The sequence below is a fragment of the Aspergillus pseudotamarii genome (genome assembly GCF_009193445.1).
Source record: "Aspergillus pseudotamarii strain CBS 117625 unplaced genomic scaffold BDV38scaffold_43, whole genome shotgun sequence".
Taxonomy (NCBI): Eukaryota; Fungi; Ascomycota; class Eurotiomycetes; order Eurotiales; family Aspergillaceae; genus Aspergillus; species Aspergillus pseudotamarii.
In genome coordinates this window covers 26,312-48,981 of record NW_022475057.1, presented here as the reverse complement: position 1 = coordinate 48,981, position 22,670 = coordinate 26,312, and the positions used below count along the sequence as shown (strand labels likewise).

The 22,670-nt window shown below is 48.2% G+C and overlaps 3 protein-coding genes across 3 annotated transcripts; 2 read left to right on the top strand and 1 right to left on the bottom strand.

Moving 5' to 3' along the window:
* Nucleotides 1-219: 219 nt before the first annotated feature.
* BDV38DRAFT_138165 (TTC39/IML2 family protein) lies at nucleotides 220-3,573 on the top strand. Its single transcript, XM_032051387.1, has 6 exons — nucleotides 220-723; nucleotides 802-819; nucleotides 891-967; nucleotides 1,068-1,134; nucleotides 1,192-2,195; nucleotides 2,251-3,573. The coding sequence occupies exons 1-6, from the start codon at nucleotides 633-635 to the stop codon at nucleotides 3,079-3,081; spliced, it is 2,088 nt and encodes a 695-aa protein (XP_031911484.1). The 5' UTR covers nucleotides 220-632; the 3' UTR covers nucleotides 3,082-3,573.
* BDV38DRAFT_138166 (MFS transporter) lies at nucleotides 3,574-6,250 on the top strand. Its single transcript, XM_032051388.1, has 5 exons — nucleotides 3,574-4,416; nucleotides 4,477-4,498; nucleotides 4,555-4,646; nucleotides 4,709-5,040; nucleotides 5,099-6,250. Exons 1-5 carry the CDS (start codon nucleotides 4,065-4,067, stop codon nucleotides 5,951-5,953), a joined length of 1,653 nt encoding a protein of 550 aa, XP_031911483.1. The 5' UTR covers nucleotides 3,574-4,064; the 3' UTR covers nucleotides 5,954-6,250.
* On the bottom strand, nucleotides 6,250-22,662 carry nrps1 (nonribosomal peptide synthase Pes1). The gene is made up of 7 exons (XM_032051391.1): nucleotides 22,045-22,662; nucleotides 21,572-21,988; nucleotides 21,153-21,455; nucleotides 11,963-21,098; nucleotides 11,532-11,911; nucleotides 10,814-11,474; nucleotides 6,250-10,763 (listed from the first exon to the last, which is right to left on the bottom strand). Exons 1-7 carry the CDS (start codon nucleotides 22,543-22,545, stop codon nucleotides 6,547-6,549), a joined length of 15,615 nt encoding a protein of 5,204 aa, XP_031911482.1. The 5' UTR covers nucleotides 22,546-22,662; the 3' UTR covers nucleotides 6,250-6,546.
* Nucleotides 22,663-22,670: the final 8 nt, after the last annotated feature.

The window sequence follows — 22,670 nt, the reverse complement described above, 5'->3', positions numbered from 1 at the left end:
GGCTCCCGGAACTACCGGAGAGACTGTGGGTTTTCTTGAGATCTCTTGGTTACTCTTAAGCTATTAAATCAATAGAAAAAAACCGGATAAAAAGTGAAAGCAGCAAAACCAGGACTTATCAGATATAACTCTATCGAGTTAATCCCCAGAATGGGGCTAAAGAGGAGGATGTATGCGTTCATAATATTCTCCTCATTAAACCAAGTTACTATTAACAGTAGTTCTTCCATCCAGTGACCGGTAGGTCATCGTTCTTTACCCTTTATCGCATGGCCGAAACGCTCCGCCTCGCCGCCATAGTGGACCACGGTTCTACTTAACCCATCCCATCTTATCGCGGCTCTTATGGCCGGGACCTTCCACTCCTTTCTTACTTATTGTTCTTGATTTCCCGCTTTTTCCTTTCTGTATCCTGGAAGGTTATGTTCCCGGAGACCCTCCACGCCCTTGTTCCGTATCTGATGGGAGAGTATATATATATTCTTTCCATTCTGTTTGCTTTCCGTTTTTTGGGGTTTGCTCCCCTTCAGGTTGCGCTCTGACGCCTGCAAAAAATTGATTTCGATTTTAATCCGTCTCTCGTCCCATCTCGTATTAATTTGCGACGGTTCACGCGGCCTGCACCTTTCACCATGCTCAAAGTAGGCTCGTGGTTATATGGCAAGAAGGCTGGTGCCAATGCCTCGACGCAATCTTTGGACTCGTTGGTTGAATTGCGGGATCGTGAGTGTTTCTTTAGCAATCATCTTAATGTGCTATACGTGCAGTGATGTGCTGATTTGTGTCTCCTCGAATGTGTAGTTGAGGATGCTATGCGGGGTATGCGCTTCTCTCCTGCTGTGGATGCCCGAAGCCCAGTCAAGACATGTACTAATGTTGTACGAGAATAGCTGCAACCCTCATTCTGAATGATGACGTTGACGGCGCCGAAGATGGTCTTTCGGAAGGAATTTCCTCGTTTCATAATGTGTGTATTATCCGTGGCTGAGGAGCAATATCACTGCTATTAGGGCCCACAACGACCCTTTGGTTGCTTTTACTTACAATCCCTTTTTCTTCCTGTATAGCTTGGACGAGGGGTTGTTGCATTTATTCGGGCGACACTGGGATTTGAACAGGAGATTATGCGCCAAGGTCCGTGGATTTCTTAGTCTGTCGGCAAGAACTAGGTTGATCACTGACCCTTGGCAGCATCGGAACGACTTAATACGGCCGAGACCAGTGCAGCCAGTGATCAACACAAGGCTCAGCACAACTTCCATGCTCCCAACACTTATCACTCGCCGATCTACTCGCCGGGCACCGAGTTCGCGCTCTGTCAGGCGATGGCCCAGCTCATGAGTGCTGTTGTGGGTGTGCTCAATGAGAGCCTTACAGAAAGTATCAAAGGGTTCTATAAAATGAGAAAGGCATACATTACGTTAGACGGCATCCTCAAGATGGAGCAGGCATATATACAGTCACATTCCGGCGGTGTGTCTCCTGCAGACCAAGGAGAAGCATCCCAAACCAACCCGACAGCCACCGTCGAGGCTAAAGGGCTATCCCAAAGGTTGTCGGATCTAAGTGTCTCTCAGGATAGCAGCAAGTCTGGCGAGTCGACTGAGCCATCGACGCCTAACCTCGGGGATATGCTAAGCCACGACCCCGATTCAGATATCTTCAAAAACCAGATTGACGTCTTCGTGCACTCTGGTTCTAATTTCTGTTTCGGTATTCTTCTTCTTGTTATTTCCATGGTTCCCCCGGCCTTCAGCAAACTGCTCAGCATCATTGGATTCTACGGAGATAAAGAGCGGGGACTGAGGATGCTATGGCAAGCTAGCAAGTTCAATAATTTGATTGGGGCACTGGCTGCTTTTGCGATCCTTGGTTATTACAATGGTTTTGTCCGTTACTGCGATATTATGCCAGATCCAGCTCCGGGAGACCAGGGCGATGTGCAGGGCTATCCTCAGCAGAGACTTGAAGCCCTATTAGCGCAGATGAGGCAGCGGTTTTCCAAGAGCCAACTTTGGCTGCTTGAAGAGTCTAGGATGGAAGGAGCGAACAAGAATCTGGAAAGATCCCTGGAGCTTCTATGCGGTAAGGAGCGCAGCCCGCTCAAGCAGGTCGAAGCTTTGCGGGTGTTTGAACGGAGTTTGAATGCAATGTACCTTCACAAGTATGAACTATGCGCCGAAGCATTTCTCGAGGTCTGAGCTCTCTTTCAAACGGGACCCTTGTATGAGCCTGCTAACGGGTGCTTAGTGTGTCGAGTTGAACTCCTGGTCTCGTTCATTATACTATTATATTGCAGGAGCATCTCATCTTGCCTTATACCGGAGCAGTATTGTATCAGACCCTAAAAAGGCAGAAGAGCACGCAGAAAAAGCTACGGAGTACTTCCGAACTGCACCATCGTTTGCCGGGAAGAAGCGCTTCATGGCACGACAACTACCTTTCGACGTATTCGTTGCACGAAAAATTGCCAAGTGGGAAGCGCGAGCGAAGGAGTGGAGTGTGCCCCTTGTGGAGGCAGTCGGCGTTGATCCCATCGAAGAGATGATCTTCTTCTGGAACGGACATAGCCGGATGACACAAGGACAGCTCGAGGAATCGATGCAGAAGCTCGCCTGGTCCGAAAGTGACGAAAACAAGAAGTGGTCCCGAGAAGGCCCCGAAGAGAAGGCAATTCTACAGCTGTTGCGGGCCGCCGTCTTGCGTGCGATGCGTAAACACGACGAGGCCAGACACTTGCTTAAAGGGTCTGTCCTCAACCATGACAAATCTTTGTTCACGGGTCATCTTAAAGACAACTGGATCCACCCAGTGGCTCACTTCGAAATGGCGGCTAATCTCTGGATGGAACGTCCCGGTTATATAGCCGTTCACGATGCTCCGGCTACCGAGTCCAAGATCGCTAATAGCGAGGAAGTAACACAACTCGAAAGGCAGCAGGTGCGGGAATGCAAGGAATACCTTGAGAAAGCTGCTAGATGGGAAAGCTACGAGCTGGACGCTCGTATTGGTCTCAAGGTGACCGCTGCCATGGAGGCAGTGCGCAAGTGGGAGAGCACGCACTCTACTCCTACTAATTGATGACTTGATGTATTATGATTATATACATGTATCTGCAAGAACTATCTTTGCAAGATATACGATGGGTAGAATATATGAATAGAGGACTACGATCATGTTCGGGTATTACTACATGGAGGTTCGAGGGATTACCGCTATTGCTTCACAGCCTATTGAAACATGATCAAATTCATAGACAGCCCTTTTCTTTGTTCTTGTCCCAGGCTGCCTTTTTATGTCAATATTTCATTCCAAGATATCGTGGCAAATTCTTGGTTTCTATTCATCAGGGAAACTGCGAACGTCAACGACGCAGGTTATATAAGACGGTCTTATTAACTATTGTTATTCCGTTCCCAAGCGGCACCCTACCGCCTCACGTGACAATAGATGGGCCCCGGTCCACTTTTTCTTTTTGTTCTTTTCCCCGGCGATCGTCCTTTTTAGCGTCCAAAACGCCCTCGGAAAATATTCCGCAGAGTGGTTCGGCAGGCTTGGCGAATGAATTGAATGCGGATATTATGCCAATTCAACTCCCATTAACTTTCAAAGAACTGAGCAGCGACTAATAAGAGGCCATGATTGAACTTCCACTGGCACCTGGATTTGCTGGTGACTGCAAGTAAATGATCATCAGTACGGGCTTCAGCCGAGCTGTGACCCCACTAGTAGAACAACTTAGCGGCGAATGAAGAAAAGATGTGGTCGGACGTCCGATTACGGTCTCGGAGTGGTGACTCGGTTAAGACGGCTTTTCGCCGCCAGGCCGTTAAGAGAAGAACTTTATATACTTCTGGTTCCTGTCAAAATTGTTCGAATTGCCTGGACTTTCGATTTTGCCTGGAACCAGTGACGTCTGAAACAATCTGCTCTGTTGCTCTTTGGTGCCACTTTGCGTTTCCCACTACTACTGTCCTAGGGGAAAATATTCCTTGGAGATTCTTCGATACTTCACAAAATTTTCTTGGCGGCCTGCGATCCCGACGTCATTGGTTAATGAAGTCATGACAAGAGACGAAGAACACTCATCCTCTCATAGCTCTCTCGACGATGATAGCAATTCGCTAGAGCTGCGGCATACCAACTACGATGAACGACCCAACGCAACGCTGGAGAAGCAGAGCACAGCGGCCTCTGCCCTGTCAGTCTTTGAACAACGCGCGCAATCGGTAGTTTCAAGAATCCGCAGTCGGGAACCTGGCCAGACCGCACGTTTCACGCATCCTCTGACACATACCAAAACATCAACTGATGTGATCGTGGACTTTGATGGACCTGATGACCCATATCGACCGCTTAATTGGAGTTTTAGAAAAAAGGCTATCACCACTGTATTGTATGGGCTGACAACAATGGGTATGTAGATCGTTTACCTCTGTGTAACTGTCTATAGTTCTAACGATGCTTGAATTACAGGTGCGACTTGGGCAAGTTCTATGTATGATCTAGTGGCTTACTCTATGTTCTTGCATTGGTATACTGAAAGATGGACAGCTACTCCACAGGCACGAGACAAGTTGATGCGGAATTCGGCGTCGGCGAGGAAGTTGGTACTCTTGGTACAGCATTGCTGTTGTTCGGGTTTGGTAGGTCCTAAGGCTGGATACTTCACTCACGTTCGAGAGAGCATTGTCTAATGCCACTTTAGGGCTCGGACCGCTTATATGGGCACCGTTATCCGAAGTCTATGGGCGCAAACCCGCCGTTCTAGCCCCATACTTCATTGCCGCTATATTCTCCTTTGGCACCGCTACCGCCAAAGATCTACAAACAGTTATGATCACTCGGTTTTTCACCGGATTCTTTGGTTCGGCACCTGTCACTAACACTGGCGGTGTTCTGAGTGATATCTGGACCGCGGAACAGCGAGGAGCGGCTATTGTTGGCTATGCTTTGGCCGTGGTTGGAGGACCGGTGTTAGGACCCATCGTTGGCGGTGCAATTGTTCAAAGCTATCTTGGTTGGAGATGGACTGAATATGTCAGTACTAAGCTCTCTTCATATCGTCATCGACAGACTCTAACATCCTTCCATCCAGCTCACCGGTATTATGATGATGTTCTTCCTCGCGATGGACGTTCTATTCCTAGATGAAAGCTATCCCCCGGTGTTATTAGTCTACAAGGCTCAGAGACTTCGATTTGACAGTGGCAATTGGGCTCTCCACGCGCGCCACGAGGAATGGGATGTCACATTCAAAGAACTCGGCAACAAGTACCTTATCCGCCCTTTCCAGCTCCTGACAACCCCAATTTGTTTCCTAGTTGCCCTTTATGCCTCATTCGTTTACGGTATCATCTACCTCAGTCTAGCAGCTTTCCCCATTGAGTTCCAAGAAGTCCGAGGCTGGAATCAAGTTGTCGGCGCATTGCCATTCCTAGGGTACCTAGTTGGAATCCTTTTCGGCGCTGCCGTCAACCTCCTCAACCAAAAGTTCTACGTCAAGCGCTTCAAAGCCAACAATAATTTCCCCGTCCCCGAAGCCCGTCTTCCCCCAATGATGCTAGGATCGGTCTTCTTCGCCGCAGGCATGTTCGTATTCGGCTGGACCGGTCAACCGGACATTCACTGGATCGGTCCCATAATAGGCGCCGTGATGATGGGCTTCGGCTTCTTCACCATCTTCCAAGCCGCCCTCAACTACCTGATCGACACCTTCCAGAAAGTCTCTGCCAGCGCCGTAGCAGCCAATACTTTCCTCCGGAGTGTCTTCGCCGGTTGTTTCCCGCTCTTCGCCAGTATCATGTTTCGCAAAATGGGTGTGCCCTGGGCTGCTAGTGTTCTGGGCTTTGTATCGGTTGCGCTTATACCCATTCCGTACCTGTTTTACATCTTCGGGAAGCGTATCAGAGCTGCTGGGGAGTGGTCTCGTGCTTCTGTTTATGGGTACTGAGTGCCCGCTATCTTCGTGACTAAATGATTATGACGATGTCATGCTCAAAGGATATGGTTGAGTAAGGTTTGTTTTTGTTAATTCGGTGCTTCATATTATATATACCCTTTGACGGAGCAAAGATAAAAGTTTTTGTTATTTGTTATCTTTAGAGATACTAGAGCTGTGACATGGGATAAAAGCGGCTTTCGAATTACGTGCCTCTGACTTCCCACGAATGCGTGGATTTCATTTTCTTTGTTATTTCCTATTTAACAGACCAAATAATAACAATCTAATATCAAATATGTCAATGAATATGATTCTAAGTGTGTCAACATTTATAAAGAATTGTAAAAAGAAAGTGGTCCGGTTGGACAAAGTCACAATGGTTATAAAGAAAATAGAAAGAATGTGTACGAGTCCAGTAAATAAATGACCAATCTGGACGTATGAAGGAAGGAAGCTGTTCCTGATTTCTCTTTTTCCTTTCCTTTTCTTATTTCATTTTCATTTTTCTTTTTCTTTTTCTTTTTCTTTTTTTTTTTGGGCAAGGATGGAAAGGGACAATGAAGGTAGGTCATCAACCAACTGATACCCCCGCAGCAATATAATCAAGTCTTCGAACTCCATTTCGTAGTAAACCTCCTAGCCAAGGTAACAGCCCTACCAAGAGGATTCCAATTGGCACTCTTGGTCCTACCCTTGACACTGACAGACGGAACACGAGCTCTACTCTCAACAGTTCTCGTCCTCTCGATCAAGCTCTCTTGTTTGGCATTATGCAACGCCAGTACAGCCAAATGGCCCAGGAAAGTAGGATGCTCGAGCAATTCCTCAAGTCGAACTTGGAGACCTTCCTGCTCGAGACACCAGGCCAGTTGGCCCATGCTGAAGATGTCGCCGCCCAGGCCGAAGAACGAGGAGTTGAGCTGGAAGGGCGGCCGGGATGTCTCCGGGTTTTTGTTGGGGAGGACTTGTTGCCAGGTTTTGTTGAGGATGTCGGAGTGCACGAGGAGCTCGGAGATACTTCTGCTGTTGAGGTTGGAGGTGAGGAAGTGCTCTTCTGTTGGTCTGGGGAGGTCGTCGATGACCTGGCAGGGTAGAGAGTGGAGGGTAGATGGGGATGGGAGGGTGATTTGGGGGTTGGTGATTAGGCTGTGGGCGGTTTCGCAGAGCATGTCGAGGATCTTTGTGGCGAAGGGGGTGGTGATTGCGCTTCTTTGGGAGTAGGCGAGCGTGATGTCTAGCTTGCCGTCGCCTGTTGGCTTGGATACTACCGTGATGTCGGTGAAGTTGTCTACGACGCCGACGCCGCCCATGCGGTACATGTTGTCGTCGAGCTGCATGTGGCCTTCGTATTCGACGTTCTGGTGAAAGACGGAGGTGGTGAAGAACGTGGAGTCGGGCCAGTCGGTGCAGGTTCGGATTATTTCTCTAAATCCCAGAGACTCGTAAGGCATGTTGGCGACTTGTTGATCCTGGAGGTAGCGGAAGATGTCGAGGCCGGTCCACCGGTCCCCGAACTTGACTCTGACTGGGATCATGTTGAGACATGGTCCGACGGTGCTTTCGATACCCGGGATTGTTGCGTTTCGGCCGCTGATTGTGAGCCCGAATACCACGTCGGATTGTGCGGAGAGCTTGGCCAGTGTCATGGCCCAGGCTGATTGCATGACCGTCGCAAGGGTCACGTCGCCGATGACTGTGGCTGAGATCTCGATGGCTTTCTTCTGTGCCGTGAAAGAGCCGATGTGTTGGAAGTTATTGGGTGTCTGTCTTCTGATGATATCAGTCATCTTAGAGCCTTGTAGAAGTGTGGACCAGTGTTGATAGTGCTCAGGTGTGATACTTCCAGGGAGCATGCGCATGTAGTTTGAGAACGAGGACGTTGGGGGAATAGGGCTACCCTCGTAACCCATCTTGATGGCCGACATGATTCGTGGAAGGCAGACGCCATCGAACTGAGTGTGCGACATTCTGATCAGGATACGATGATGATCGGTGTTCTTCTTTTTCACGACGTAGAACTGCACATATTGTTCGCCTTGTCGGGGGTCCTGTTCTCGGTCACGCTGCTGTAGGGACTCAGTGTACTCGTCCAGACTTTTCTCCGTCTCGTGAACAACGATTTCGGGTCGCATCTTTCTCAAGACGACTTGGAAGAATTGGCCATGGAAGCAGACAAACACTGTACGAAGGATATCGAAAGCGTCGACCACCCGCAAGAAACTTTCTCTAAGTCGTCTAATGTCTAATGGGCCCTTGCCATCAAGGAAGAAGTAGTTCAACATCCATCTGGACTTAAAGAGACTTGCAGTGATAGACATAGCCTGGAAGTCGGTAACGGGAAGAACATCCGCAATGCCACCTCTGAATACACCAATCTTGGAGCAGATGCTGGACTGCAAAGATGAATCGTCGATCGGCATAGGCCTCAGCATGGATATCTCGTCAGGTGAAGCTGCCCTGGTGATGACGACCGGTGACTCCGGGACCTTCTCGCTGAGCTGAGTGACCTGTGTATGAGTTTCAAACATTGCTGCGCTATCCTTAGCGACGACTATGGCCAGCATATCCTTGAACACCGGATTGCCGAAAACATCTGCTACACTCAGCGAGATGCCTTCCTCTCTAGCGGCGCCAACCATCTTCATAGCAGTTATACTATCACCGCCCAGCTTGAAGAAGCTGCCTTTACGGTTGACAATGTTGGGCGACAGGCCCAGTGCAGAGCTCCACAGTGCCCAGAGCCGCTTCTCAAGGTCGGTTGATTCCCTGGTATCGGTTGACGCTCTACTGTAGTTGGTCAAGGTCAGCGTAGAGTCGGAAAGGTCCTGCTTCGATTGGAATGAACCCTCTGATGCTTTAACGTGAAGCTCATGCACGGTAGGTATAGCTAGCGCTCCCTCCTTGAGCATTCGGGTGATGATCTCATTGACACGGATGTCAATCAACTTCCGTAGAGCATCACTGTTAAGCACGTCCAAGTCCATCAAAGCGGAGTTACTCATAGCCAAGGGATTCTGAGTTGGAGCAAGCTTGAGTTCCGATACCAGTCTGGACGGGCTCTCAATGAAGCACGTAAAGACTTTAGCAATAGCATCCGCTAAGCCCTTCGCCTGATTGTCGGACACTGTGTCCGTCCAGTATCTAAGCATGATGCCCTCACGCCCCTTAGTTGTTTCGACATTCACAGTAACAGGATACTCAGTCGGATCATATGCCCTTTGCATCTCAAACGATATAATTTTGTCACCGGAGTCTTTAGGAGCGGAACGATTCTGGATCGATAGAGTTGTATTGAAAAGTGACTGTCCCTGTTGACCAATCTCATGCTGGATCTGTGCCAAGGAGCAGTTTTGATGTGGAAGGTTTTCAATATAATCACCTTGTACCAACTTGGAGATATCATCTAATGTCTGACACGAGTTGAACTTGACTCTGCAGCACACCATGTTAATAAAAATACCAACAGCATCGTGTATTCCAGGAACTGGAGAATCACGACCAGCGGAAGGATAACCAAAGCAAATGTCGTCTGAGCCTGTGAAGCTCCGAAGAACGATTGCCCAGGCCGAAAGTGTCAGGTTAGCAAGAGTGACAGAATTGTGTTCGCAGAACTTTTGCAATTCACAGAAACGGTTGAAGTTCATTAAATAAGAGCCTAGCTGACGATCACTGTTTGGTTTAGCAGAGAACGATAAATGGCAAGGGCGAACTCCTGTGAGATATTGTTTCCAGTGCTTCAGCGCTTTGTCATGTACTTGGCTCCTGGTGTACTTGATATAGTCACTGTAGCGAGGCCCGGATCCTGCAGGGAGCTGGTTGTTGTATGCCAATGCTAGGTCCCTGAAGAGAATGTCAATTGAGCCACCGTCAACAATCGCGTGGTTCATCTCAATCTTCATGAGCACCTTCCCAGAGTCTGTCGTGCAAACGGTCAATTGCTGCGGAAGCTTTATGCGCCTGTTGGCATTTATATCGTGAAGCTTGACTTGATCAAGTTTAGTGAATGCAAGCGACTCATCACACTCTAATTCGAGAACATCATCGCCAGATGCTTTCATTACCAGCTGATCGAATGTCCCATCCTTGTAGTTGCTATCGATGAACAACGTACGCAAGGCCGGGTGTCGGCTGACAACCATTGCCCATGCCTTTCGGAGTGATGCTGAATCAATAAGATTACCCTGGAGAGAACGAACTTCGAAAATACCGTGGAACATGTACCCATGTGGATCACGGAGTTGGCTGAGCAAGATACCTTCTTGCACCGGAGAGCATGGATAGATGTCTTCAACCCTATCCCAGCTTTCAACTCCCGCCCTAGGCAGAGTTTTCTTAACAAGATCATCCAATCCGGCATAAGTTGTCGGGAGTAAAGGATAGTCACTGAGAGTTGGCGCGGGCGAATAATCCTTGAGAGAGAGAACATCCTCTTCAAGGGTCTTCCTGCACTCAGTGACCCAGCTCTGGATGCGTGATCTGTGCTGCATGTTTCGGTTGTATGTGAAAGAGACATGGAGCCTGTCCTTGATGATGATCGCGGAGATCTCGAAGAGGGCAAACCGTGGCGTTTGGGGTCCCATATCTCCTGCCAGTTCAAATGTTTCGGCATCGAATGCGCCGCCATAATGCTGGAATAGGGAGTCCTTGCGTTCCAACTGTTGGAGTTGACCAAGATAGTTGAAGACTACCTCTAGGGGAACTGGAAAGCTTGTAGGACTATTGCCTGCCGGATGTAGGAGACTCTGGGCAAAGTAGGACCGGCTGTCGTTCGCAATCTTGCGTCTTGTATCCTTGACTCGCTTTACAGTATTAATAATGTCTAGTCTCGAGTCAGTAACATGTTGCAAATTATCTTCCACTTAGCCATACCTGAGCCTTCGTCAACATGCAGGGGACACATTGTTGTGAACCAGCCAACTGTTCTAGAGAGGTCAATACTGGCATCCCAGGCTTCGCGACCATGGCCCTCATTGTAGATCGTGGGGACGTTCCGATCGGCAAATACTCGACGGAAGGAATGAATGACCGCTGAGAGCAGAACCTCAACGGTCTCTGTTCGAAGAGCCTCATGGCAGCGGCCAAGGATGAAAGCAGTAGCTTCTTCGTTCAGCGTGAACGACTCCATCTTGACATGACCATAGAGATTTTGTGAGTTCGCCATGCCCCAGTAGGTCAAATTGGGTGGCTCAATAGAGAAAGGTAGTTGAATGACACCGTTTTCTCGTTTACTATTTTCGACTTGGAGATCGCACCAGCCTTGGAATGACAGCGGCTTGTCAGAGGACAGGGTACCGGTTTCAATGAATTCCTGCATATCCTGTAGGACTATGCGCCATGACACCATATCGACGCAAAGGTGATTGGCTACCACGAATAAAACTTGTTCATGACTGCGAACCTCAAATAAGTCTGCGGCGAATATTGGCCCGGTCTGGATATCCAGACACTGCTGGCTTTCCGCGATCTCAGGCAACATGTCGCTTGGATTCTTGATGGAATGAGTCCGGAACCGATAAGATGAATCGATATCCTGTGGGAACTGCTTAGCCTAGGAAATCTAGGGTCACACTAATAGTATAATACATACCTTGGTGATTGTCTGTTTCCAATTTCCATCAGAGTTCTTGCTGAATCTTGCCCTGAACATAGAGTGTCGGCCAACAACCGCCTTGATGGCATTCTTCACAATATCTGGTCTTGTCCGTTTCATAAGGCGGACTGTCATGCTTTGGTTGAAGCGAGCTTTGCCCTGGAGTTCATCGGTCGTCTGCATAAACAACCCCTGAATTGGAGAAAGGTTGAACAGTTCACCAGACTTCTCTTCGTGTCTGACTACCTGGACTATGGCAGTGGAGGTAAGAGCAAGCTCGGTTATCGACTTGCTCTGAAGAATATTGTGTAGCGTCAAGTTGAGTCCGTGCTTACGAGCCCTGGAGATAACAGCCATGCCGGTAATGCTATCACCTCCTGCGGGAAGTTAGCTTCCTGTCCTTAACGGATGAATAGAAATACACTTACCAAGGCTAACAAATGACCGGCTAGGATCAATCTTGGAGGATGGGATGTTGAGCACGTGGGTGAATATATCACGGAGAACATTAATGGAGGAGTCGTTGTCGTCTTCATTCTTGTGCTCCGTATTGCCTCGCTTGATGTTATCGTAATCCTGCATTATACGATCATATGTCGATTCATCAATCTTTTCGATCCAAGCTGTTATCTTTTTCCTATCGAGCTTTCCCGAGACCAGCATGGGAAGCTTTTTGATCACTGCCCAGGTTTGAGGGACCATGTAGATGGGTAACTGTGACTCAAGATTTTTCTGGATCTCCTGAAGTTCAGAATATGCCGCATCCATTTGATCTTGGCTGATAAGCTCGCATGCTCCGTCGGAATTAAGACCATTCCCTGAGTTCAGTGATTCTAAAGATAAGACCGCGACAAGGCGTTTATGAATGAGCCCCGACTTTGGCAGTATCACAACGGCGTGACGCACACGACGATCTTCAGAAAGGCGATGCTCGATTTCACCAAGCTCCATACGGAGACCGTGGATCTTGACCTGATGGTCCTTACGGCTGATGTATTCAATAGAACCGTCTTGATTGTATCGTACCAAATCACCAGTCTTGTATATTCTCCTGGGTGAAGGTAGGGAACAGGGGAAGTCTTTCATCCACATTGGCTCATTAACAAAAGCATCCGCCGTTTTATCCGGGCTTTTGAGGTATTCTCTTGCAAGAGCGGCACCTTCCAAAGCCAGCTCTCCGATGGCCCCCAAAGGAGAGAGCCGGTTGTGATTTTCAGGGTCAACAATCCACGTCAACGTGGACGGAATGCCGTTGCCAATGCAAGCAGGGTCGGTGCTTGGGGTTACATCGTTCAGGACAGCGAAAATAGTTGTCTCTGTTGGTCCATACCCATTAATCAGTTTCACACGATGGGCCCACTTCAGGACTACTTCCCGTGACAGTTTCTCCCCACCGCATGCAAGCACTTTCAGAGAAGGGACTGTGGATGGCTCGAGGATGCTTGCGATGGATGGCGTTAAGAAAGCCCAGGAGACATCCATTCGCTGAATGGCACCGGCGACGTCATTTAAGCGCTCGTCTTCACTTGGAATGCATATACAACCACCATGCATCAATGTGGCAAGTACTTCCATGACCGCGGCGTCGAATGTAAGAGAAGCAAACTGGAAGGCCCGAGAGCTTTCGTTCAGGTGCACAATGGGTGAGAAAGCTGTAGCGCTGCTTGCCAGTGCGCAATGATCGATGATAATACCTTTGGGGCGGCCGGTACTTCCTGAGGTGAAAATTGCATAAGCCATATTTGATGGTGTAGCACGATTAGGGCTCGGGGTCTTCCTTGTAAGAGCACTATAAGCTCGTATAGTCTCCTTGCTGACAGGGACAATGGTCTTAACGAAGCCTGCATAGCGATTGCGATATTGAGGGGAGCAGAGAATAACCTGAGCTTCTATCTCTTCTAGAATCTCTTTGTGCCTTGATGTTGGGTGGGCAGGATCCAGGGGTACAAACGCTCCACCTGCGATAAGGACACCGAGTATGGTGACTATCGCCCATACAGACTTATCCAAGCAAATCGGCACTAGTGTTTCTGGCCCAACCCCACGGGTGTTAAGATAGGCAGCGAACGAAGATGCATAGCCATACATCTCTCTATAAGAAAGCTGACCGTCCCAGGCACAAATAGCCGGGGCTTCAGGCTGCGCAGCACCCTTTTCCCGGATGATATCGTGAACACATCTATCAACGCGAGTTGGCTCTCGCTGGTTCCACGAAAGGATATCTTTCTTGTCTTGAGGGCTGGCTACATCAAGGTCACCCACCTTTCTGATGTCCTTCTCAGAGAAAGTCAGCAACTGCTGTATCACATGTGTGAACTGGTTCGTGAGCCTTTTAGTTTGCCAGCTGTCGAGAACGACCTCGTCATGATGGACAGTCAATACCAGCCTCGAACCGCTGATTTTACATTCAACGGTAAGTGGGTGAGTAAAGAAGTCACCACTGGTTTGGTTATTCTCTGGAACCCACAGGTTCCCATTCATGGTGTCCTCTTCTGTTTGTATTACCAAAAGATTCTGGAAGTCGCAAGCGAGGGACGTGTTATCGTTGAGCTTCCGTATCCGTTGGAGTCCAGAGTGCTGGTGTGGTATCATCGCTGTGGTTAACTTGCGTATTTTTTGCAAGAACTGAGTGACCAAAAGCTCGTTGTCAACTTGTACGCGTGTAGGGACTGTTGTGAGGACAGGCCCGGCGACTTCAGTAATTCCACGGAGACTGATATTCCTTCCCATAAGTGTTTCACCAAAGCAAACATCATTGGAACCAGTATGGGCAGAGATGACAATGGCCCATGCAGCGCGAATCAGCTCGGGTAGAGTCAAATCTTTGCTCTCTGGGGTCCGGCCGATCTCTACACTGCTGTGATGCCGATTTCCAACACGTACAGCATCCGGCATTGAAGCCTTATTTTGGGGGAAGGGTGAACACGAGATGTCCGCAAGTTGTGTTCTCCAGAAGTCATCCGACTCGGACAAATCCCTGTTCTGGAGGTGGCTAATGAAAAGATTGTATGGAAGTGTAGAGCCGGTAGCGGAAGGGTCCTTATACAGTTCTTCCACCCTCTTGAGAACCAATGGCACACTCCATCCGTCGTATAGTGCGTGATGAATTGTCCAAATAAAATAGCGGGAAGAGGAGTCTCCAGACTGGACAATTGTATAGGCAGTCAGCAATCCTCCACTATGATTTGGCAGCTCTGGCGTGTCATCCATGATCTCATTGATTGTTGTTGCAGTAGTCCAAGATATGGTTTCCTCATTGAGCACAACTTGAAGGAATCCCATAGTGTCCGTATGTACAATACGAGTTCGCAGAATATCGAGTTCATTCACGGTTTGCTGCCACGCAGCTCTGAATCGCTCCAAGTTAACTTCGTTTGTAAGCTTGAAAATTGGTCGAGCGATGTAGGCTCCTTGTTGCTTAGCTGAGAGGGTGATGAGACCTTCTTGCACCGGACTGCAAGGGTATATATCGGATATTAATCCTTCAGGTACATGACACTGGTCAGCAACTTCCTGTAAGGCTTCTTTGCGCACCGAAGAAGGCAGAAGACTAAACGGCTCCACTGTCACCATGTCCGCTGCCGCTTCCGAAGGCTCGCAGACCTTCGCCATGTCTGCCAAGATAGGGTTTGCATATATGTCGGCTACTGTCAGTGCAATGCCCTGAGAGTTTGCAGCGCCGACAAGCTTCATAGCCGAGAGAGAATCACCACCGTTTCCGAAGAAGCTGTCACCAGTGCTGACAGAGCCCGGTGCAAGTCCCAATGCTTCCTCCCACAAAGCCCTAAGTTTGCCTTCAGCTCCACCTTCGGCTATTTGTCTTGAACCGTAATTGAAGGTAGTATATTGCATCAGTGTCTCTTTTGGCAGAGGCTCAACCATGGCACGAAGCCCCTTGCGGTCAAGCTTTCCGGTTGCTGCAAGTGGTAGGCGACGTACGGGGAAGAAGAGCTTCGGTATCATCACACTCGGTAGGGACTTTTTTAGGGAGCTATGCAGCTTCTTCACAATGCCCACTGTCGTTTCATTCATGGAAAGCAGTAGGTCTGACTCATTCTCGTCATAATCATCAGTGGTGAAGAAAACAGCAAGACATTTCGCCACAGTTTTCGCTTCTGGGGCAACCACCTCAACGGCAACCTGTGTGTTCGCTGGCAAGTAACCGACGCATTGTTGCTCAACTTCTCCCAATTCTACCCGCTGGCCATTGAGTTTGATCTGAGTATCTTTACGCGAGATAAAACCGAGGCTGCCGTCAGTATTGTACCGAACAAGATCCCCTGTGCGGTACATGCGCTCCTTATTCTTGAATATTTCCTTTAGTCCACTATGTTCAGTCCACCGAGCGTCTGTGATGAAGACCTCCTTGGTTTTTTCATTATTTTTGAGGTAGCCACGTCCAACATTGCAGCCTTCCAGAACCAGTTCGCCAATAGCTCCGATGGGGAGGAGACGGTGGTAATTCTCAGGATCAACGATCCAAGCCCTTCCAGCGAATGCAGTACCGATGGAATTGTAATCCTCAGTTAGGCGTCTTCCTCCATCTGCTTTTACGCTTGCCATCGCAGCTACAGTAGCTTCCGAAGGCCCGTATGCATTTATGACACACCTGTCTGCCCAGCGGTCAACATAACTCTTTGTCAATTCTTCTCCTCCCAACATGATTGTTTTTAATGACGGGACAGATCCTGGATTCAGGGTACTTATTGTGGATGGTGTCAAACTGCACATGTTGGCGCCCATCCTATTAATTGCCCCAGACAAGTCGTTCAATCGTTCGTCTTCGCTAGGAACACAAATACAACCACCCGTCATAAGGGCTATAACGGTTTCCAAGATGTTGACATCGAATATGTAATTCGAAAATTGAAGGACACGAGCCCCCGGCCCCATTCTGAAAATCTCGGTGAATGTTGATGCAGCTATTCCAAGCGATATATGCTCAATGACTGACACCTTTGGCTTTCCTGTTGTACCAGATGTGAAAATAGCATAAGCTGCATGATTTATGCTTGGAGTAGAAGCAGGCATAATGGTTGCTGGAATTGTGAGCCCATCGATTGTTGCTTCGCAGACCGCAAATGCAGTGTTGCAAAGCCTGGACGCTTTCTCAGTATGCTTAACTGAGCATAACATGACATGAGCCTCAACGTCTTCTACTAAACCCCGTAGTCGAGCTTCTGGATGACTTGGATCCAAGGAGACAAATGCCCCGCCAGCCTTTAACACAGCGACTTGTGCAATGACATACCAAGCCGACTTCTCGAAAAACAAAGTGACAAATGTTTCGGGCCCTACTCCGAGTCCTATCAAATACTGAGCTAGTCGAGTTGAAAGGTGCTCGACGTCTGAGTATGTGAGATTTGCGTCCCAGGAACAGATTGCAGGGGTTGATAGAGGAAGAGATAATGCCTGTTGCCGAATGATTTCATGTGCGCACTTTTCAGGTCTATCTGGCAACTTCGCATTCCATTGGCATATTTTTGCGCAAAAATGCTCGCTGAGAAAGTCGATATCACCTATTGTGCTGACCTTACTATCTTGATAATGGGCAATGTTCTCCAGAGCCTTGAGGAAAACGTTAGCAACATTTTCTGCTTGGCCATCTGACAAAGCCGTCGTCCAATAGTTCAGGTCGATGTGCGCGTCATCGTCAGCAACCTCGACGTTGACATAAATGGGGAACTCTGCAGGATCGTAGATTGATCCTACCTCCACGAACTGCACCTCCTCGGCATTTGCTTTGCGCTGAGGAAGCTTCCTGTAGGAGACGCCAGTGTTGAACAACGCCGTATCGGAGAGTTTCAAAGCGTGTTGTATATCAATCAGTGACGTGTTTCTATGGGATAGTTGTTCCATATAGTCATTTTGGACCTGTTGTAGGACATCTGCAAGCAAACCATCTCTGGGTATCTTCATTCGGCATGCCAAAAGCGTTATAACCGGCCCGACAACCGACTCAATATCTTCGACGGGCATATCTCTCAAAGAGGCCAAGTAGCTAAAACAAACATCACTGGAGCCACAGAATTGACCGAGTGTAAGACCCCAGGCCGTGCTAATGGCAGTTGACAAAGTTACCCCATTCTTCTCGCACGCTTCTAGAAGTTCGTTGTAGAAGTTGACGTTCAGACGAATGCTTCGGAGTTGCTTTTCAGAGAGTATGCCATCGTTAAGCACAGGGAAATGACAAGGACTATAGTCTGACAAATACGAGCACCAATACTCGGTACTGTCATCTTGCTCACGCAGATAATGCAGAAAGTTCTTGAACATCGGGCTGCGGTGTGTTTCCAGCTTTCCAGCGTATGCCAGCTGCAAGTCTCGGACTATAATTGAAATCGAAGAACCATCCATGGAAGCATGGTTGATTTCCAGTCTGCAAAACAACTTTCCAGCAGTAGTCTGACAGATAGTAAATCGATGAGGTGGCCGATATCCGACGTAAGTCATTGGTCCTTGCTCATCAAACGCAGCGAGCACCTCACTTTCATCCATGCATCTGATAATGCTCGGCTCACAGTCGATTGTTTTCAAGACCACCTGACAGAAGAGCTCCCGGCTCGTGAGTTTGTCCACAAATATGGTCCGTAGCATTGGGTGATGCATAACAACGTCTTTCCAAGCGAACACCAATCGATTGAGATCAGGTTCGCCCCTCGAGCCCTTCACTTCAAATGTGTCATGCACAGAGTAGAGTCCTTCGTCTCGAGAACGGCTCAACAATATACCCTGCTGCATGCGCGAGCAAGGATAGATATCTTCTACTTGCTCAAAAGACCTAATTCCAACACTAGGCAATCTGCTTGAGAATATCGTTTCGAGTTCTTCATACGTCAAGGAAAGCATGGGGAAATGGCTCAAAGTTGGTTTTGGCGCAAGGGACTGCAATTTTGGACCGAGATGTTTGAGCATATCATGGCAGTTTGAGATCCAATCTCGGATAGATTGCTGATGTTTCATATATCTGTTGAAAGAAAACGTAAAACGCAGCCGTCCTTGAACAGCCATCGCAGAGATCTCAAAAAGGGCGAATCGTGGTGTTTTCTCGCCAAAGTCTGCTGCTCCTCCACCTCGACCGGTCTCTCCAGCCATCTGATTCATAAGCTGGAAGAGGCCATCCTGTCTCTGCAAGTCTCGGTGTTGGCCGACATAATTGAATGAGATTTCCATGGGACTAGGATGACCACGGTCTTTTGCATCGCCAACCAGGCGCCGTGCAAAGTCTTGTCTGCCATTATCCGTAACACTTCGACGGAGATCTTTGACAAATATGAGTGTTTTCACCGGATCATCTTCTGCAATGCGCTGTAAGCTTATTGGGTGCAGAATGGTAAACCACCCAACAGTACGCGAAATGTCTATTCCACAATCCCAAACTTCCCTACCGTGGCCTTCATTGTAGATCACTGGTAAAGATCGGTCACTAAATGTCTGTTGGAAAGAATGCAGAAGTGAGGCGAGAAACACATCAATAGGCTCAGTCTGAAGACTTTGGTGACAGTCCATCAAGAGAGTATGCGTGCTCTCTGCATCGACCTCAAATGTTTCGCAATCAACATCACCATAAGTCATAGGACTTTTCTCCATCCCCCAGTAGGCGAAGTCTGGCGGAGGAAGGCTTTCCAAGGCCATGTTCGGTTCCTGGCATTTGTTTACTTGCAGTTGACACCAAGTCTGGAAAGGAAGAGAGCCAGTTTGATATGAAGCCTCATCCGGGTTCAAAAGTAAATCTTCCAGGTCTTCCAGAATAATCCGCCACGAAACAATATCGACAACAAGATGGTGCGCAACAAGAGACAAAACAAAGTCATTTCCATCTCCACTAAACATATCAACTGCGAGAACGGGGCCAGTGAAAGCATTGATGCTGGACTGGCTATCGGCAATGGCATGCTCAATCTGATCTTGACAGTTCACATCATGCATACGCCAACGGTAAGAGCCAGCAATATCTTCTGTAATCAGCTGTTGTAATCCTTCAGTACCCAAGTCAGTCAATCGTGATCTGAGCATAGAGTGGCGGCTAATAAGTGTTTCAATGCTGCGGCGCAGGTCATACTCGTCGACTTGTTGATTCAAGCGCGTCAGCACGCTCTGGTTGAAATGTCCCTGGCCCTCTTGGCGCACCATGAAATGAAGCTTTTGAATTGGGGAAAGGCTGAAGGGTTTATCGATTGTTTCCTCATAGGATGCTGGTTGTTGGATATATTTTGCACGAGTTGCCAAGTCCCTAATCGACTTGCTCCGAAGTATATCTTGAACTGTGATGCCAATTCCCTGCTTTGCGCAGAAACCCACACATGTTAATCCGGCAATAGAGTCACCACCGAGACTAAGAAAGTTCTCATCGAGGCTGATGTGGCTTCTAGGGACATTGAGGACGCGGCTCCAAATAGAAGCCAGTTGCTCCTCTGTCGCATTTTCAGACCGAGTGCTGCTCTCGTTGTGCATGGGGTCAACCTTAGCGAATTGAATATTTGGGTCATTTTTCAAGTTGCCAACCCAATTTGCAGTTGCCTTCCTGTCAAGTTTGCCGGATACAAGCATTGGCAAAGTCTCGACACACAACCACACCGTGGGGATCATATACGCTGGTAAGCGCGCTGATAGTCGATCACGTATCTGAGATATGATAGAATTCTTCTTTGAATCCTCAAGCAGTCTCAGGGGTACCAGCTCTGAGTCCGGAATGTTTTCGAAGATAGACAAAGATATTACCGCTGCTATTCTGCCTTCAGAGAACCCAGACTTCGGGAGAAATACAAGGCTGTGCTTTACATTTGAATCAGTGTTCAGGTTGTCTTCGATCTCACCCAGCTCGATTCTTTGTCCGTGAAACTTTACTTGTGTGTCCTTTCTTCCTATATACGTCAGCGAACCAGCTTCAGAATTATACCTTACCAAATCGCCGGTCTTATAAAATCTCCGGCCAGAACCTCCCCCCTGGCGTTTCGTCCAGGATGGGTCGCAAATAAAAACCTCGGCAGTCTTTTGCTGATTATTGACATATCCTCGAGCTAGAGAAGGCCCCTCAGCTAGCATTTCTCCAACACAACCAACAGGAACAAGTTGGTTGTGATCATCTGCATCTACAATCCAGCAACGGACTCCCGTGGGAAGACCGATATCCCTGCTATCAGAGGATATAGTGACGTTTGAATTAACCGCAGCTGTAACGGCAGTCTCCGTGGGCCCAAACCCATTGACAAGGTTGATTTTGGACCATGTTTCCAGGTGCGATTGAGACATTGCCTCACCGGCGAGCACAAGAGTCTCAAGTCTTGGAACATCCGATATATTGATGAAGTTAACGAACGATGGCGTCAGAGTAGCATGGTTCACTCTCATGTCGTTGATTACTTTGGTAATGTTGTTCAAGCGTGCTTCTTCGCTTGGCACACAGATGCAAGCCCCAACCAACAACGCCGTCAGGATTTCAACCAAGCTGGCATCAAATGTATGTGCCGCAAATTGTAGTAAACGTGAGTTGGAAAAGACACGGAGCTGTGGTGCATGAGCCATCGCACTGGATACGTATGCTTTATGTTCCATCAAGGTGCCCTATGAACGTTAGTTTGGGGAGTATTCCTTCTCGTACGATTGGGAGAAACAAACCTTTGGCTCTCCTGTTGATCCCGAGGTGAAGATTATATATGCTGCGTTGGAACCCTTTACTTCCGTCAATAGGCTTACGTCCCCGCGGGGAATCGAAAGTTGTTCCCAAGTATCACTGTCTAGTGGTATCAAGTGCTCTACAACTGTCCTTAAGTTCTCAGAATGATTTCTGGAACACAGCATAACCCTCGCATGCACAGATTGAACAAGGGACTGTAAACGAGATGCCGGGTGTGTTGGATCTAAGGGCACGAAAGCACCACCAGCCTTTAAGACAGCAAGTACTGCCACAACATTCCATTTCTGCAGATACTTGTTAGAATCTTGCAATGATAAAGGCAAAAGGCCGTGATATTTTCAGAATAATGGGGAACAAAAAGCAATTTATTTCGGGCTGTTAGACTATTCGGGGTACTTACGGATTTATCGAAACATAGCGCCACGCGAACTTCAGGCCCAACACCTTGCGCCTGGAGATGATACGCAAGTTGGGAAGCCAACAGGTCCAATTCCCTGTACGTCAAGCTTCCATCCCACGCACACACGGCTTCGCTGTCGGGCTGAAGAAGTGTCTGTTCCTGGATGATTTCATGAATACAGCTGTCGTGGCTCTCCGGAGTCACAGCGTTAAATTTGCAGATGCGAGCCCAATCGCTTTCTAATATGCCGCTTAGCATGCTCACTACCGTGTCATCTGCCTCAAGAGCTTGGGTTAAAGTTCGCTGGAAATAGTTGGACATGCTTTTGAGTTGCTCGGCAGACATTTCGTTATTCCACCACTCTATAAAGATGCCGATATCTTCACGTAAGATCTTTACGTGAAGGCGAATACGACACTGATACTTAGATGTTAGTATCTTCCTCCCAAAGAGGTTTATGGCATACAATTTACCTTATCAGGCAAAGGGATCGCTGCGATTCGTTGTGCTGGCGTATCTGTCGAAGTTCTTGTCGTATCACGACAATTTTGTATCATCATCAAAGTGTTATACAGTCGAAAGTTTCCAGTCACCACACTTGAGGTTCCGCATTTCTCAGCGGAATTCGTGAGGTCACTCTGACCCTTTGCTTTCTCAAGCAATCCTCGGATAGAGTCATCTTCGCTGACCGAGAGCCTGCATGTACAAACGGGCGCACTATCAGAGGAATGGGTCGCAAAATCATCGGCAGTCGGATATTGGTAGCCGAAGCAAATATTCCCAGAGCCAGTATAGCGGTAAAGGACCAAGGCCCACGCGGTTTGTAATAGAGCGTCCAGTTGTCCTTCCTGCCACGCTGAAATCAACTGGGTAGTTACTGAACTGCTTATCCTCGTCCTCATCGACATAGGCTGCTTAGGACCTTCAGATAAAGGACCGAACTGTGGCAAAAAGCATTGGGTAGAGTGGGCCATGATGGTCAGTAACTATCTGCGACACCCCGCAGAGACAAATGTATTAGATATTAGGAATCTAGAGATATGTAAAAAGGGAATGAGAGGAGCTGAGCAGCTCGCACAGTACTCCTTCACACTTTTAA

What these genes read in the sequence shown, in the direction of transcription:
- nrps1 (XM_032051391.1), bottom strand. Translation starts at nt 22,545, where the DNA reads ATGGCCCACTCTACCCAATGCTTTTTGCCACAGTTCGGTCCTTTATCT. An exon ending in CGATCCCTTTGCCTGATAAG is followed by an intron (nt 21,989 to 22,044) that starts GTAAATTGTATG and finishes TCTAAGTATCAG; the next exon opens with TGTCGTATTCGCCTTCACGT. An exon ending in CGCTATGTTTCGATAAATCC is followed by an intron (nt 21,456 to 21,571) that starts GTAAGTACCCCG and finishes AAGTATCTGCAG; the next exon opens with AAATGGAATGTTGTGGCAGT.
- BDV38DRAFT_138166 (XM_032051388.1), top strand. Translation starts at nt 4,065, where the DNA reads ATGACAAGAGACGAAGAACACTCATCCTCTCATAGCTCTCTCGACGAT. An exon ending in GCGACTTGGGCAAGTTCTAT is followed by an intron (nt 4,499 to 4,554) that starts GTATGATCTAGT and finishes AAAGATGGACAG; the next exon opens with CTACTCCACAGGCACGAGAC. An exon ending in ATTGCTGTTGTTCGGGTTTG is followed by an intron (nt 4,647 to 4,708) that starts GTAGGTCCTAAG and finishes ATGCCACTTTAG; the next exon opens with GGCTCGGACCGCTTATATGG.
- BDV38DRAFT_138165 (XM_032051387.1), top strand. Translation starts at nt 633, where the DNA reads ATGCTCAAAGTAGGCTCGTGGTTATATGGCAAGAAGGCTGGTGCCAAT. An exon ending in GAATTTCCTCGTTTCATAAT is followed by an intron (nt 968 to 1,067) that starts GTGTGTATTATC and finishes CTTCCTGTATAG; the next exon opens with CTTGGACGAGGGGTTGTTGC. An exon ending in ACAGGAGATTATGCGCCAAG is followed by an intron (nt 1,135 to 1,191) that starts GTCCGTGGATTT and finishes GACCCTTGGCAG; the next exon opens with CATCGGAACGACTTAATACG.